General features: G+C 32.7%; 1 protein-coding gene and 1 pseudogene across 2 annotated transcripts in view; both read right to left on the reverse strand.

Annotated features, from left to right (window-relative positions):
- Positions 1-16,305, reverse strand: part of LOC148620298 (uncharacterized) — a 46,071-nt gene extending 29,766 nt beyond the window's left edge. Inside the window, exon 1 of the mRNA XM_088581054.1 lies at positions 14,844-16,305. Coding sequence (XP_088437180.1) covers positions 14,844-15,153 — 310 coding nt within the window. The 5' untranslated portion in view covers positions 15,154-16,305. The remainder of the gene's footprint in view (positions 1-14,843) is intronic.
- Positions 4,142-8,196, reverse strand: LOC148620299 (uncharacterized; annotated as a pseudogene). The gene is made up of 2 exons (XR_015921772.1): positions 8,104-8,196; positions 4,142-6,604 (listed from the first exon to the last, which is right to left on the reverse strand). The product of XR_015921772.1 is annotated as an uncharacterized LOC148620299 (transcript).
- Positions 16,306-17,516: the final 1,211 nt, after the last annotated feature.

Raw genomic sequence — 17,516 nt, forward strand, 5'->3', positions numbered from 1 at the left:
ATGCAATTATAAAAGATTATTTGATGATCTGATATATATGCCGTTTTGTTCTCATCTTAGGTCAAATTGCTTCCTTTTATTCTCTATGCATAGTGTAACGAAAATGGGATGCCAAAAGTCTGCTTCCGCCGTCTGTCCGTCATTCACACTTTCTTCTTAACACATGGTTTTAGAGACCTTGTTCAAATTAATTTTGCGCGATTGTTAGTAATACTAGATTTGATCGCAGCTTCAATTTAATTGTGGGGGTAATAATAGGACTTTACTCTTCGTTACAAAATCAGTCAATCTGATTTCAATTATGCCATTGGCATTTTAAATTTTATGAAAAGCAAAAGATGTCAAATAAAGCTAGATTTGTTGAATTTATACGACCGGAGAAAACAATCGGTCCTATTACGCAAAGAGGAGGTTGTCGTCCTTGTAGTTGGTTTTTTCCATGCGATAACTTTATATGTAGTTAACTAAATGAAATTTTGATATATTGTTTATTGCTTCTAGCGGTAGCTGTCTATTTTATTGGTCACTGCCCCCTACCGTTCTACATTTGCAAAAAGGGGGGACAAAAGGGGTAAATTAGGTCTTTATTTAAAATGATGTAGAAGGTTTAATTTGTATTCAATTTTAACGATTCTTTTTTAGTACGTTTCTTATAAAATTCTGTGTTGTGAGTTTTGACAAATTTAAAATACCGTTTGACATTTTAGTCTACAGGAGGCCTGAATGGAGCCACACCCTAAAAATCACTTTCTTCATTTTCGGTAATTTTTTAGGGTATCCTGCACAAAATGGCCGTTTGGATTTTGATCCGTTAAAATCATGTCCCCGTTACTAAAAACATACATATGGGTCAGAGAGCAGTTGTTTTACATGTATCTAAAAAACCGTTAAGTTCAATCAACCTCTGACGGAGTAAAAGTGTTCAACGTGAGTTCTATCTGTGGTCTAATTGTAGTGAAAATATGTTGACCCATGTTGGAATTATCTTTTTTGGACGTTTTTCTTTGCTGTTTTTTTTATGTTATTACTTTCAAAAATCTTCTCCTCAGAAACAACTTCCAAGACTTCAATGAAAGTATGTATGATTGTTTCTTAGGGTATCTTGCACAAAATGACAGTTTGGATTTTTGAGTTGTGAAAATACATGGCCGCTGTTACTTCGAATAGCACATAGGGGTCAAAATACATATTTTTTTGCAAATAACCCAAAAACAAATGAATTATGCAAAATTCTGATGGAGGGTAATATTGTTCACCTTCAGAACACGGGCCGAACATGGCCGTCGTAACGAAGAACTGAACATAGGGGTCAAAATCCTTTTTTTGACATTTTTTTTCTTCGTGCAACTGTAGAAGAATAATAAAGATGAAAGCTACTGATGAAAACTATATTCTGAGTTAACAGGCAGTATTGAAAGAGTAATCAAAAGAACCAAAGTTATAGCGGTAATCAACAGAATGTAATCCAGAGACAAATACCAGACATGGAAAACAGACACACACCACAAAGAACATAAAGTAACTAAAATCATACATACAAAGTAACAAAAGCAAATGAGCAACTCGCAGGTGATGTAGGGATGTTGCCACAGATGAAAGGAAAGTTGACAATTCTGAATGAAAAGTCACCAGGTTTGTTGTAGAGTTTGGTCAATAGTTTTCCTTTACCATCAATTTCCAAGTGTAGGTCAAGATATGAGGCTGACCTCACAGTGTCTGTAGTATCCTTTATTTCAAGTTCTTTGGGGTAGATGCGATGTATCAAATCCCCGAAATTAGGATTGTTTAAAGATAATACGTCATCTATATATCGGAAACTGAGATTAAAGGATCTAGCTAAACGATAGTCTTCCTTTCGTATCGGATCAGCTATAAAGTCAGTCACATAAGAGTAAAGAAATAGGTCAGCAAGTAGAGAAGCATAATTTGTTCCCATTGGAATGCCCACCGTTTGTTGAAAAACGCGTCCACCACACTGGACAAATATGTTGTCGATTAAAAATTACAGCATTTGTAAATATTTTCTTCTGCATATTTGGAAGATGATTTAGAATTATTTTTCATAAAGTATGAGGAATCTCAACCAAGAACCATATATTTGTATCTAGGTGTACCATCTTTTTTGGAAAAACATCGATGTATAATGTTTTTAGTAGGGATTTTAAATTAGTATGGGGAATAGAAGTATACAGTGTTGAAAAATAATAGATTTTAAAGCTGTTATATTCTGATAATAGTCTTGAACTGATTGTCTCTAAAAGATCTTCCGATTTTTTCAGGATCCACATTAAATTGATAAGATACGGGAGTAACAAGTGTTCTGGTAGGACTGCAGACCCTCTTTGACAGTTGCAGAGTATAGAAGTTAAATACTGATGTAGCATTGGCACTCATTGGCCTACTTAAAACTTTTATTCGTTTCACAATTAAAGATTTAGACCTCACGGCCTTAAACCACTCTGACAGTGTTCTAATCAGTATCTTCACGTTCTCGTTTTATCCATTTTCTTGTGTAGTCCTCCACGGCATCCATAAAAACTTTAAAAAGTTCTGATTCCAATTTAGGGACCGTGGGTCACGGTACTTGGGACCTTTAGAAAGGATATTACGCAGAATCGTTTTCGATGATGGCTAAATCTCCCGGAACGACGTGACTCAAAGGACCATATTTGAATGGAGAGTTTTTGCAAGAACAGTCAGGTGTTTTACCCTTGAAGTCCTCAATCTCGAGGTTCAACAATAGCCTTTTATAATTGAAATCACTTCAAAAATGCGGTGGTGTCAAAATATTTTGGCGAGAACACAACCCTCTCACTGTAAAATCTAATCACTGTGGAAAAATGTTACACAAATAAACGAACTTAAATCAGTTCAAAAACGCCAGAATCCCTTGTTAAAACAGTTTCATCTCTTTATACGGGAAACAAACGTACAAGAAAAGGACTACTAGCAGTTAACTAACATGCTAGCTCCAGACCAGTTTAAACCCGCAAAGAGTCATACCCTCACCGTATGTAATATCAATCCCAATTCTTCCAATGCGGGTGGTGAATCACGGTACATCTTCAGTCCATACATAGGAGCTCATTTACTGGTGTTACTTTGTATGTATTATTTTTGTCACATCATCTTCTTTGTTGTGTTTCTCTGTTTTCCATTCCTTGTCTTTGTCCTTGGATTACATTCTTTTGATTTCCGCTAGAATCTTGGTTGCCTTGCAATTGATTACTCTTTTTTGAAATTTAAAACTCTGTTAGAAATACGAGCAAATCTAACTAATTGTGATATGTAAACACCATATAATATATAACAGGATGGTTAGAACTGGACGTCACCATCTAAAAACGGTAGTTGACAAAAGATGGTACAGAAAATAAACAGTAAACACAGAAATATGCCTTGCCTGTTACACATGTTCAGTCGGATATGACTGCGGTCATATACATATAAAAGCCATAAATGGAGAACAACATAATCCTAATGCACGCCTATTATCATCGTCCTAGAAGGACTAACAGATAATGTAAATTTGGACAGACAGACAGACAGACAGACAGACAGACAGAAGGACTGACGAACAAAACTGGCATACCCCGAACTTCAGTTTAGGGGTATAAAAACTGTTTTCTGCACCCTTAGGCCTCCTTGGAATGGGAAATGCCTTTAAATGCACTTTTAAACTCAAAACTATTTTCAATTGCTGCGGTCGCCCATGACTCATTGGGTAAAGTGAGGTAAATGTAAGTTCAAAGTTGTTACATGTCAGACAAATATACAGAAAAGGTGAATGCATTATACAACCACAATTGATTGTTTTGAGTACAATAAAAATAACATTTAAATGCAACGATGTCTTTATTGATAACCGGGTGTTCTCGGCAAATAAAATTAAACAAGATGTCGAACCCTACATCATGCTAAGAATACCCCCACTCAACAATTTCAGTCAAAGCTGGGAAATGAACACAATACAGATTATCATAAGAAACAGATATATACATGTATGTACCTCATTTGCCATTTAGATTCAGCTACTGGACTCAATACAAAATTTATACATGTTAACAAGATTGAAATTAAGCAATGTCTTTATTGCAAATCAAATGTACAATCTGATATATATTTATGTATTGACGGAAGTCTTATCTGGTCTGCCGATACTTCATTGCTATTTAGTTTTAGCTTTAAGACTCGGTGTAAAATTCATACATGTTTACAAGTTCATAATTGACATTATTGCAACAATGTCTTTATTGCAAATTAAATGTATTCTTTATCGATAAATGAAGTAAAATAAAACAACAAATAAAAAAAGTGAAATTAGAGTTCATACTAAATAAATCAAACATTCAACAAGATCACAAGGTCTTTTCAAACATCTCATTTGCTATTTAGCTTAAGCCCAAACTACTGTAAGGTTTATTTAAATCTATGAAAATCCTCAATTCTGATTTTAAAGAAGAATAATTCTTGTAAGGAGATCATATTTGTAGATAATGTTGAGCTGAGTTCAATTTTGTCAAGTAAAGTTTTCTCTTACACTTGGATTTTTTTTTGTGATAAAGGAAATACTGTGACAAATTATCAATTACGATATTAAAATGGAAATACACTCATAAAACTAGTTAGCTTAGAAAAGAGTTGTATAAAAATACAGCAATATCTTCATCGCTAATAACATGTATTCTCACTTAACAACATGATGATGAACACCAAGTGATGATATGTTTACACAATGTCCATCACCCAAAAGTTCTCGCTTAGGATGTTGTCAAATTCTGAACGGAAATTCATAATGTTTTCATATATTTTGGATAACATTAGTATACATCCGCATGTGTGAGCTATTGGCCTCCTTTGTAGACCCTGCATAACTGCAAATTCCACTTTAATACACCTACTTATTAATAGATCTGAACCAGTACAAAACCTTAAGAATTTTTTCAATGTTCCATCATCTAAGTTCTTCACATATTTCTTCAGGTAATTAGATACTTCTGATGATTGTGCATCCATTGGATCTGGAAACTGAAGGATCTGTACTACCTTTTTATTGGTTGGTTCCAACTGTCCATAAATACCATTTAGATCAATTGATTTTAATCTTATGTAGTTATTAGCAAAAACATCCTTCCAACAATCTATCACAAACCTTGGTGATTGTAATATCTCTTTGTGGGATATTTCTTGCAGAATAACTTTAAAAGTGTCATTTTTTGGAATTTTCTTGCACTCATGACTGTCCAATGCCTCAATTAAATCATCTATGTCTATTTCTGAAAAGTTTGAACATGCTTTAACAAAAATTTATTTGTCTGGTACAGATACAAAATTATAAAAGTTATTCATAAGCTCTTCCTTCTAAAGATTTTCATGACCCAAAAGACATTGTGACAGAAATGTTTTTGATATCTGAATAGGCCAGTACCCAGTTTTTCTGAACCCATATACCAATATACGTGCAACTGATTTCCATTTTTCTTCACCAAAGTCGTGGCGTAGTGTTGGAACTTTAACTGTTCTCCCAAGAGTACAGGTCTCGTAAAACAACTGCCAAAACTCACTTAATAAGTCTCCTAATACATCACCTGAATCTTCTGCCTTTTCAGTTTCTCCATTTGGTAGAACTCTTGTAATTGATAGAGAATCGTCACATATTGCTGGATCTTTGAAATATCCAATCATCTCTATCAAGGACATTGATACACGATGAATTTGAATACTAGGAAGAGGAGTTGCTGCTTCATATGGCAAAGTACTGTCACTGTCATTTACAACTCCTTCATTTTCAAGGGCACCATCCAAATTAAAAACTATCTCAGGATCTACTTCTGTGACAGATTCTCTATTTACTGTTTCAGAATCAAAAATATATTCCGGTAAAGTTGGTGGAACATTAACTTCATAGAGTATACAATTTGCAGTTTCACTTGTTCCACTGCAAGAAATATTAGGATCTGGTAGAGTCATCATCTGATAAATCTACTCTCTTTGATTGACCTTTATACACTGATTTCTCTTTGTTAAAATCTTTCGCAGTTTTGATGTTGTGGCCAAATAAAATCTCAGAATATTAACACCAGTTTTTTCATACCATTCTTCAATGGAGTCATCACCTTCTATTACATCCTCTGAAAAGTCACAAAGTTGGAATTCAAACTGGTCAGAAGATCCTAGTTTGCTTTTCCCTTCAGGGAAAAAATGGCTTTAGCTTTTGCAACTATTTTTTTCTCTTTTTAAAGCATTTGGGAAGGTCAAACTTTCTTCTGCTGCAACGATTTTTCTTTTTTACTTGCTTGAACGTTGTATTACTTACATCAAAATTAATCCAACCAATTTCAACTTTCCTAGTTTGCTTTAAAGCATTTCTGTTTCCAAAGAGATGGGACCTTTTAGTAGGCTCTTCTTCCTCTTCTGAATCACTCTTGTTTTTTCTGTATGTTGAGTTTTCGTCTCAAAGTTTTCATGAAAGAAGATTTCTTTTCTTGTGCTGACCCCTTCAGCCCTCTCTCACAGAATTTTTCAAAACAAATTTGTCTCCAGCTAAAGGAATAAACTCCTTCAAAGAACCATCAGGAATAGTTTGAAGTATATGCTGATCAATCTACAAGAAAACAACATTTATTTGTATCATTTTCAGCTAATTAATTCATAACATGAACTTGACAGCATCAAATTCATGATAAGTATAGGTAAGCCCAGGATTTTGTGTATAAAAAATAAATAGATCAGTTCAAAACAACAGCCAATATACTTGCTCATTACTGACATAGTACAGAAAGAATTATATTATGGGCCTACTCACAAACGATAACCCCTGCATGCCTCATGCAACAAAAGGTTGTTGCTTTGTTCAAATTGAACATTAATTTCCAAGGAGGAGTTGTGCTTATGAGGCCATCTTTTAATTTTGAATATCTAAAATGTCAGAGTTGAATTACCTCCCCTAAATAATATCAGAGAATAATTATTTTCCTTCATGCACATCAGTATATGATGTCCTTCCTTCGTATTAAGTTTCATCAAATTTCATGCAGTGGTTAAAGAGGAGTTGCGCTTACGAGAAATGTGGACAGACAGACAGATATACAGGGCAATATCTATATATCTCCCCATAATGACTGAAAAAGTCGAACTACATGTACATCTCCCTTCAATGACGTTCGAGCTCAATTATTTTTCTTCATGCACATCTCCATATGGTGTCCTTCGTTTGTGTACAGTATAATAAAATCTGTGCAGTGGTTTTAGAGGAGTTGCGCTAACAAAAAATGTGGAGAGACAGATGGACATATAGGGTGATTTATATATACCCCAAAAGTTTTCAGGGGTATAAAGAGACATACCGTGGCTGTTCACTGTGCATTGGGAACAAAAGATTGAGTGGATACTAATACAGTTTCATTTTCTGCATTCAGAATGGAAGACCATTTATGTTTTTTTAGCATTATGCAAAAAAAAAAAGTTTGAATGTATCTTTTGAAATGTGAGGGTTTCAAAATTAGTAGTGTGATTACCACTACCACAGGAAAAAGGTTTGTCAGAAGGGCATTTTACCTCTGGGATCAACTTGTCCTTAACATATTAGACTAGACATATTGTGAGCCCGTAAGTGATATGTGAGAATAATTATTTAAAGTTTCATCAAAATCCAAGAAGGGGTTTTCAGAAGGAACTGCCCTTATGGCAATCTTTTCAATGGACAGACAGGGTGATTCATATATACCCCCAAAATTTGTTTGCTGGGGGTATAACTAGTCATGGGAAAACATATATTGATCTATTTCTAGCACATTGCCCCTGCCAGTAATGTTTATAACCATTTGAAGCTTAATAAAATTTAAGAAAGCAAGGGTAAAAACCATGAATACATGTATTACTTTAATACTGAAGTGGATGTAATTTTTTGGTAGATAAACCATGATTTTCATATAGCTTATGATATGATAGTGGGAGCAATTAATTACTGGTGGTGGGCATAGAGGGAGAAAAGTGATGAATTTTGAGAAGAGGGGCAGGAAAGGGAGAAGAGGAGTAGAGGAAGAAGGGTGAAAGGGCCCAACTGTTCACCCCTCATTACTATGGTACTTCATTTGCACTTACCAACTTATTATCATTCAAGACTTTAATTTGGTCATCAGTATAGCCTCTTAACTTTAAGAAGGAAATAATTTCTTTCTCTATATCCATATCTGGACTCCCTGTTAAATGTAAAGAAACAAATAATTTTTTGTATTCAATAATGTAAAAAACAAGAGGCTCACAAAAGCCTGAATTGCTTACGGCAAACAATGCCCTATAAACTAAGCAACAAAGCAAGGCTTAAGCCATTTACAAAATTTTCATAATCCTCATTTAACTTAAAATACCATGTTGCCGGTGTAAACCAAATATTGTTGAAATCCAAACAAGCGTAAAAATTTCCCTAAAAAATTGCAATTTTTTTTCATTAAAATGGTCATCCAGAACATATTTGTTGTCATCACCATTCAATTCCGGATACTATGGTTCCTCTGAAAACCAAAGATCGTTAAAATTAGCAAATGTAAATATCGGGGGGGGGAGGGTGCTAACCTTACCACAATACAACTTAGAGTATCATGTTTTACCTTTAGCTTTTCGGTCATTATTCTGCATTTTTTAAACGCGACGTTTATATTTGGACTTACTGCCCTCACCCATTCTTATTCGAGAAGCAATTTTTCTCAAAGCAAAAAAAAACATATTCATTTCATAGAATTTAGCAATCGTAATGTCTTTATATGATGTCTAAAAAATCCAAAGGATAAACTTTTATTAATTTGTGCCATTTCTATTTTTTTTAATAAAGAAACTCGTTTATTTTGCGAAAATAAGTCATAGGGTCCTTTCTTGTGATCTTGAACTTAATGATATTCTAGACAAAAACAATAAAGACAGTTACGATTCTTTATCAAAAACATTTGGGTGGAGTGGAGCATGTTTATGAATAAAGCGGCTTTCAATTTGTGATGTGGTGATGCCTATGGAACTGCATTCTAAATATCATAGACCTATCATATACGTTGTTCATGTTCAACTGATGTAAGCAGAAAAACCATTAAATTTTAAAAGTCGGTTGATCATGACTGTTGGGGATTTATGCATAATACGGCTTTGAATTTGTGATCAAGTGATGCTAATGCAACTATATACCAAGTATCATTGACCTAGCATAAGGGGTTCATGTTTAAATTAACTTATATCAGGCACTTGATTCTACGATTTTTTTCCATTAGCGGTGGCGGATCCAGAGAGGGACCAATGTTTGGCCCTGTTTAGTGGGCCCCTCTTATGAAAATTTCTGGATCCGCCACTGATTAGTACTTATATATAAAGTAATATAAGTACTAATGGGAAAAATAAAACGCCAGGATATGAAATAAAGAGAAAAGCTACGACAAAAATACATTTCATTTTGTAGGTCTTGTCGATATGTACCAGATTTACAAGGGGTTAATAGTGTCAAGGAAAAGAAACGCCCAATAAAATTGAATGTGGTTCACTATCCTCAAGTTGTGGACATTTAGCCGAGTTTTACGTCCCAAAGTTTCACTTCAATAATTACCCCACAAATCATGAGTAAATATGACCTATTTTAATGAAATAAAGCTTGTTAAACTCCTAACTGTTTCGTACATAAGAAGTTCTAATTTGGAATCATAACTTAACTCTTTTGTAGTTTTCGAACTATTCCGGTTTAAATCATTTATTCAATAAATCTTACAAGGCCTCCTCTCATAATGGGATACATGAAATGGTCACCCCCTTTCAATGTTTTATAAAACTAGAAGTTGTGTCTATGAGCCAAGCACGTGGAGCCAAGCATGCCTCCGATCGTTTTAATCAAGTCGCTCTAGCAGAAAATGTAGGTCAAGGTGACCTAATTCATAATAATCCTGTTGTACTACGAGTAACCGAGATCTATCTACTGATCAAGTATGGAGGCCAGAATATATATTTCCAAATTTGCCGGGCCATAATGATTTTTTTTTTATTAAAAAGCTACGCCGAGTGTAGCATGATACAACAGAGAACATTGAGGGACCTATATGAACAGTAATTTGCCTTGACACATGAAGCGAATTGTGGATTGTCTACGCATCTTTGTCACATGTAGTACATACTGCATTCTTTGAAAAAAACATTGCATGATTTTTTTCCCAAATCAGACAAAGAATCAAAAATTAAACTTTTGGTCATACATGTTTCCCAACTCTGGCCTCTATAAGGTGGCATTACAACGATTTAAGATACATCAAATCCGTTGCCATATTACTGAAAGCCGTGGATTAAAGCTACATTTAGAGAAGAAATCATTAAATTCCAATGAAAAATGAAAATTCGGCCCTTTTGACCCTTAATTACTCGGAAACCATAAGAACTATCAAAAATCTAATTAAAAACCAAGGCAGAGATTTTATTGAGGAACATAATGTTTTTTTTTTCAAAATCTTACCAGAAATAAAAAAAATATGTATATTTTTTTGGCCGTTGCCCAACTTTGCTGTGTGATATTCTATCTACTATTTATTCCCCAGTAACACTGTCACGTTTCGCCAGCTAGGTTTTAGTACGTTTTAATTTGCTACGTTTATTTAATTTTTTGTCATTTATCAGTCATTTATAAGGGACAATAATTATTATACTGTTAAGCTGTTAAACACTTTTTCACATTTATCTACGAATTTTTACGCTATGTTACGGACGATTCAGGTTTTTGTGTTAGGTTTCAAAACGTTTTGTCACGTACATGTACATTTTACTCCGTTTCGCTAGGATTCAGTACGTTTGAACTACGGTGAGGTGCGTTTCAAATACGTTTTAGTACGATATGATACGCTTTAAAGTTTTGTACGTAGATTCTACGTACTATCACGTGTAACCGTGTTTAAACTTACAAATATCGCTTGAAACGTCATACATAACTTAATCTTTTTGGTGAAATACTCATAAATCAGCAAAACAAAAGCTCAAGTAACTAATTTTCAAATTTGCTTTATAACATAATTGTTCATAATTACATTCCTCAGATTTACATGGTTATTCTGTTATTATTCCGAGACCTATATTGACCAATCAGTAAAGATGAAGCACAAAATCAATCTTTCTATTCAATCTTTGTTTATGCAAACAGAACCGAAATTGGCAAACCGTGCTCTTCTAGTTCACAATATTTTCTAAGTATTGCAGATTTATGCAACCAATGTTGAAAATTCTGTCAAACGTGGATTTTTACTTAGTAACAATGTCGTCAGTGGTAAATGTGAAGGAAAACGCACGACAAGCGCAATAATACCTCTGTATAGTAAAGCCTAAAATATGTATCTTCTAACATAACATAACTTAACAAAACCTAACAGAACGTGCTCAAATGCATTCATACCTTTGGATTTCTGTTGTATTAGGCATTAATACGCTTTTAGTACGCATTGATACATTTGCGATACCCTTTTCTAAGTTTTAGTACGTTTAAATTTTCGTACCGTTTGTTTTGTGCAGACCAATACAAACCGGACTGGTCACGTATCAATCTACGTATAGTTACGTATATCGCCGTTTTAAGTACGCGTTGATTCCATTTGATACATCTATTACCGTTTCACTATATTTATATGGAAACGTAGTTAAACGAGATAGCCAAAACGTGACAGTGTGAGCTTTAATCTAGTACAGGTCTTTAAATCACACACTTATTGTCGGTGACATTGATTTTTTAGGGTTTTTAGGGTATATGAAATGTCCATACTTACCCAAATACATTATATCTTCACATCTATGCACGTTTTTTATCAATAACTAAACGCTTCTTCCAAATAAAACTCATTTAAAGCAATGTGTAATTCGTTGAAAATAAACGCATGCGACAGACTAATTTCATGAAATGTAGTTTTTCGGAGAACAACTGGGGAATAAAAAATGCTCTGTATGGTAACGAACTAGTCTACATTTTACAACATAAAGATATAAGTAGTATCATCTAGAGATATGCTATAGACATTATGATACATACATGAATATTCTGCAATGGCATAATAATGCGTAAAATATCGAAATATCATTTACATACCTTCCTTCTTTCCACCGGTCGCCATTGCTTCGTTTTCCGGAAATCCCGCGACAGTCCTGCGCGATTAATTCGTAATATCAAAATATTATCTTGTATTTTCGACTTAACTACGTCGTAATTTCGACTTAGCTATGTCATTATTTCGACATATTATGTCGTAATTTCTACATAGCTATATTGTTATTTCGACATAGTATGTCGTAATTTCTACATAGTATGTCGTAATTTCGACTTAGCTTTGTCGTAATTTCGACATAGTATGTCGTAATTTCGATTTAGCTATATCGTTATTTCGACATATTATGTCGTAATTTCGACTTAGCTATGTCGTTATTTCGACATATTATGTCGTAATTTCTACATAGCTATATTGTTATTTCGACATAGTATGTCGTAATTGCTACATAGTATGTCGTAATTTCGACTTAGCTATGTCGTAATTTCGATTTAGCTATATCGTTATTTCGACATATTATGTCGTAATTTCGACATAGCTATGTTGTAATTTCGACATAGTATGTCGTAATTTCGACTTAGCTATGTCGTAATTTCGACTCTTTATTTTTTTTCAAATGACCCTAACCGGCTTCCGTAATATTGCAATGCAGTCGATGGAAAAAAAACCTCTCATGGCATAAAAAGAAAAGTGCATGATAATAATGAAAGAAAACAGAGATTATCAAAATGTTGATTTATAATGAAATTAATCACGTAGTCTTTGAATCAGTTGATGTAGTTACATTTTTATTATCTTAAATGGACAAAATGTTGAGTCTTTAAAACGGATGCCTTGACTTCATAGTTTTGTATCCAGGAAAACAGTTTCAGTTTTTAAATCTTTTAACTAAATGGGTCCAGAATTTTTGGGTATTAGCATAAGCAGGTTTTCGATCGACTAGACAAAATAATAAAAAAAAACTTGTATGTGACAAAAAGGTGAAATCGAATACATGCGACGAAAGCCTTTTATCATTTATTTGATGTAGATCTAAAAGAAAATTTTTAAAAATGTTCAATTTCATACAGAAGATATATTTGAGGCAATACTAAAAGTTTTGTGAAAAAACATCATCGAACGATAAATGCTAAATAAACAATGTATACATGTATATTTCTGTTATTTCCTGTCTACTGTCTTGATTGACCTGATCATATGACACTTTTAAATGTATGAAGATGCATGACCATATCGGGAACTAGTTTATTACTAATATGTGTGTCCTGTTCAAAAAGGACAATATTATTGGAAACTCGATATTTATTGTATTCCGAAGACAAAATGTTAAAAGTTAAGCTCCCGTTGCGATATTCCCTGGATAAAAATCGTACTTAACCATATTCTTATCAATTTTTCATTTTTGCCCACTCTAGTAAGTATTAAATGTATTACAATCGCACTTCAGAAAACAAATTGGAGAAAGGTTATTATTTATTAATGTATAATCCTTAAACTTAAACAATTAACACTATTTTATTATTTTGTTTGTAAAACAAACATCGGAATAAATTTCACCAATTACATGAAAAATGCATCAATATATACTTCATATCCAAAAATGTATTTACATATGCGGAAACGATTTCTTTTTTTCTTATTTTATTACAGATTTAATTGCATTTATATTTTTTCATGAACAAATTTGGTGGAAACATTCCATTGGAATATTTTTGAGCATTTTTAATTGGTTTAATCAGAAGTCAATATCATGGATATTACTCAGTGAGGCTGGTGATTGAGTGAGTGAAAAATTGTTTTCCCATAATTAAGCCGTGACGAGAAAAGAGTAATTTATAAAGGGTAGAATTTCTTAAAAGGTAGCGATATATGGGATTGAAATGGCTTAGCCTGCTGCCTAATCCCCTTCATTATCAAATACGTTGTACTTAAAGAGTTCATCTCATACTTGCATAAGTTCCTTTGCCTTTACTTTATAACATTTGCTTTCTTTCTTTCACTTAATTTAACAAAAAACAACATCAAGAAGGCAGATTCATTGTATTGAATCATAAACACGTATGCTTAAAACGGAAGTTATGGGAAAGCCAAGTAAAGATAACACTGTATCACAAAATGAAAGGAATACTTAAGTGAATGAATATACATTACTTCAAGTTAGTTTAATAAGTCAACGTTTTCTACGTTCCTCCGCTGTCGGTAGTTGTTTACAGTCTATGCGACTAATTGCATGATTGTTTCAACATTGATTGAACATATAGTGTTTTGCTAGTATCACTAAATCAGGAATTCGATTTATGATATAATTATTTTAGCATCGATCCACTCGGAAGAACAATGTAATTTTTTAGCTGGGTTTTACGAAAAAATTATTGATATTGCTGATCACAGAACACAACGTACAAGCTTTAACATACAAATATATTTAAAGAATGTTACATGAAATTCCTAAGTTTGGTAGCAATAATTCTAAATTATTAAGCAGCATGTTGAAAACTGTCCATAACCTTCATAGACTTAGAGAAATGCATAGATTGTATACAATTTTTTCTTCAAGGAAAATGTTCCTAAACCATTATATCCACAATATTGTAGCCCCCAAATTGAATATTGCCATAGATCTCATAGACAGCGTTAATCAGCAATGACGACTCCGACAAAAGCAAAATTAACGATAGATAAAAAATGTTAATCAAACTTGCTGGTGATTCATGTCACAAGTTAAATTATGTTATTTTACGAGTGTAAAATTCGAAAAAAAAATCATCTTATATGTAAAACCATGTGACACATACATACCAAGTGTGAATGTTACGTCCGGTTTAGGTATGACCATCATATCTAGTATGCCTTTTGGTATTCTATATTCTGGAACTCTTTCCACTTTAATTCGTGGACATATTCCATCATTTTGAAGTTTTCTACACACTCTTAATTCAGCATTATTTAACGTAAAATAATGTCCATCTTTATAAAATACTTGTAGTTTTGGAATTTGCTTCTTCTCCTTCACACTTTTTACTTTTTTGTCTAGATCCGCTTCAGTCACAAGTTGCTCTGATTGACTCGCATCACATGTATAAAGAATATTCAGAGGACAGAGATACATAGCTTTATAACCCCTTGAACACTAACATACGTCTGTTAAATTCTATGAAAAATGTTGCCATACTCGGAAGGCATATTAAGATAGAACTGTGTTATTTTTGGAATTAAACATTCTGATATGTTATCCATTTTTTTCTTACTTGAAAATTCCATCACATCTAGAATTATTAGTTAGCTTTTTTTCTCAAGACTTGATTGTCAAAATTATAAACGCATAATGTCTTTTCATTAAACAATCACGCCATTGAAATTGTTTCAACGAAAATATCGGATTACTGGAACAATGAAAACTGAAGTGAAACAAAAGAATTATGCTACAGCTGATTAGAACATGAAGCAGTATATCTGGTCATGAAAAATCGATATTTTCATTTAAAATAAGTAGAAGACTAGTGCAAACAGGCAATACGAAAGAACCTTAAATTAAAGCCCACATTTGTCAAAAGACATGGTTGTTCACTACAAATTGTCACCTATTAACCACACTAAATGAAACAATGTAAACAAATTGCGCCTAGTTTATTGTCGGAATATCAACGTATATCAGCTTTCTTATTGCCTTTAATTAAATCAGAGTTCTTTAATTCACTTTCTTTCCTCGCTTTTACATATCAGCGACTGCACTGTATTTTCACAATATTTGTTATCTGATTAATGGTTTTCAGATCACATACAATTCATGAACTGCATGTCCTTTGAGGTATCTCCATATATAGAACCGCCAAGATTACAAGGGTCCACAGTAGGACGTACATTCATCTCTTTATCTAGAAATAAGTCCAAGTAAAAACGTATTACAAAAAAATTAATTGAATTTAACTATCACTTCATTTACCTAAATTTTGTCTCGTATAACAATAAAAATACACTGCAAATAAGAGCATCAACAGGATTCAATTTCTCAAATGAAAGAATTATATCTGTATTAAATCACCAAGGTAATTAATTTCCCCATGTTTGATATTGGAGTCAATTCCGAATGTGTGAATAAGCTAGTCATATTCTGCTTTTAATCATGACGCAATACTGAGTAAATCGATATTCATGTTATTTATACATATCACAATTATTATCTTCTTTATGATTTTACACAAAAAAATAACTTTGTTTTGCTTTTCCATGCTATCTTTTGTTTGTTGGTGACGACAGAGCCTTCTGTTCACATACTTATTTCATTTAACAAATTAAATTCCGTCCTACAAATTTATGGTATCTCACATTCTTCATCATATAAGGTAATTGTTTACCTGCGTGTTCCTTTCTGAGTAAGTTACTAATTGATTAATCAATTATAATTTTAAGTATCGGTTATTAAATTGCATTGATTAATTCTCCTATCATGAAAAGAAAGCGCTTTTTATGATCAAAATTGTTTAATTAGTTCAACAAAATGTTCTATGGGAAGACTTATACATTTTAATTCATTCAAATTGCTCTATAAGAACAATTTTATACTACAACTATAAATAGGGTGGGTTTTTTTTTATTCTTTTTAATTTCATTTTTATTTATTTATTCATTTATTATTATTATTTTTTTTTTTTTGAATTTTCATCTTTAAATTATTAAAGCAATATATAATAGCTTATCACAGATAAAGATGTTCAAAACATTAACCGCAAAAGGTTTAAAAGAACAGTCACGTCATATAAAATTTGAACTGCATGCTTATTTATGTTCAACAATATATTCATTTTCAATAATTCTGCGTGAAAACCCTATTAACATTGTGGTAATATTAAGAGACGAAGATTTAAAGTTTGACACTTCTTTGTTTTCCAGTTACTGAAATGATATACTAAACTATGTTTCACGTATCTAAAAATACCCCACCCTGGTTAAACAAACATGCATGCAAGTGTATTCATCTCAATTTGACTGCATTTATTGTTTTAGATTCCCTTAGAACATTTTGAATAAAAATCGAAAGTAAAGAACTTTTAGAAGTTATAAAATGAATGATATAAGAAAAGAAGATTTCAAACAATTGTCTATTGTACATGCAAAAAGATTCTTTTCTTAAATATGCAATGTCATTTATTTATAATCAAAGACATGTTATATAGTAAGGAAGGCTAACACTTAATAAACTTAAATCAACAAGCCTCAAACCGAGAGAATTTAGATAATATTTACAAGATTAATTTTGAAACAATTTATATCAGTCTTTCCAATATATTCTGTTCAGCGTGATATACGACCATAGAATGAACGAGAAATTGGTAAAATAGAGAGAATAAAATAAAAGATAATGAAACTACGAAAAATAAATGAGAAAGGTGTCACAAAGCACTTATTTATGATGACCCAAATTGGATGTATCGGTATACATTAACATAGAGATAGTAACTTCTTAAAACTATG

Source organism: Perna viridis, chromosome 4, assembly GCF_037379345.1.
Source record: "Perna viridis isolate PV_CMFRI_1.1 ecotype Kerala chromosome 4, ASM3737934v1, whole genome shotgun sequence".
Taxonomy (NCBI): Eukaryota; Metazoa; Mollusca; class Bivalvia; order Mytilida; family Mytilidae; genus Perna; species Perna viridis.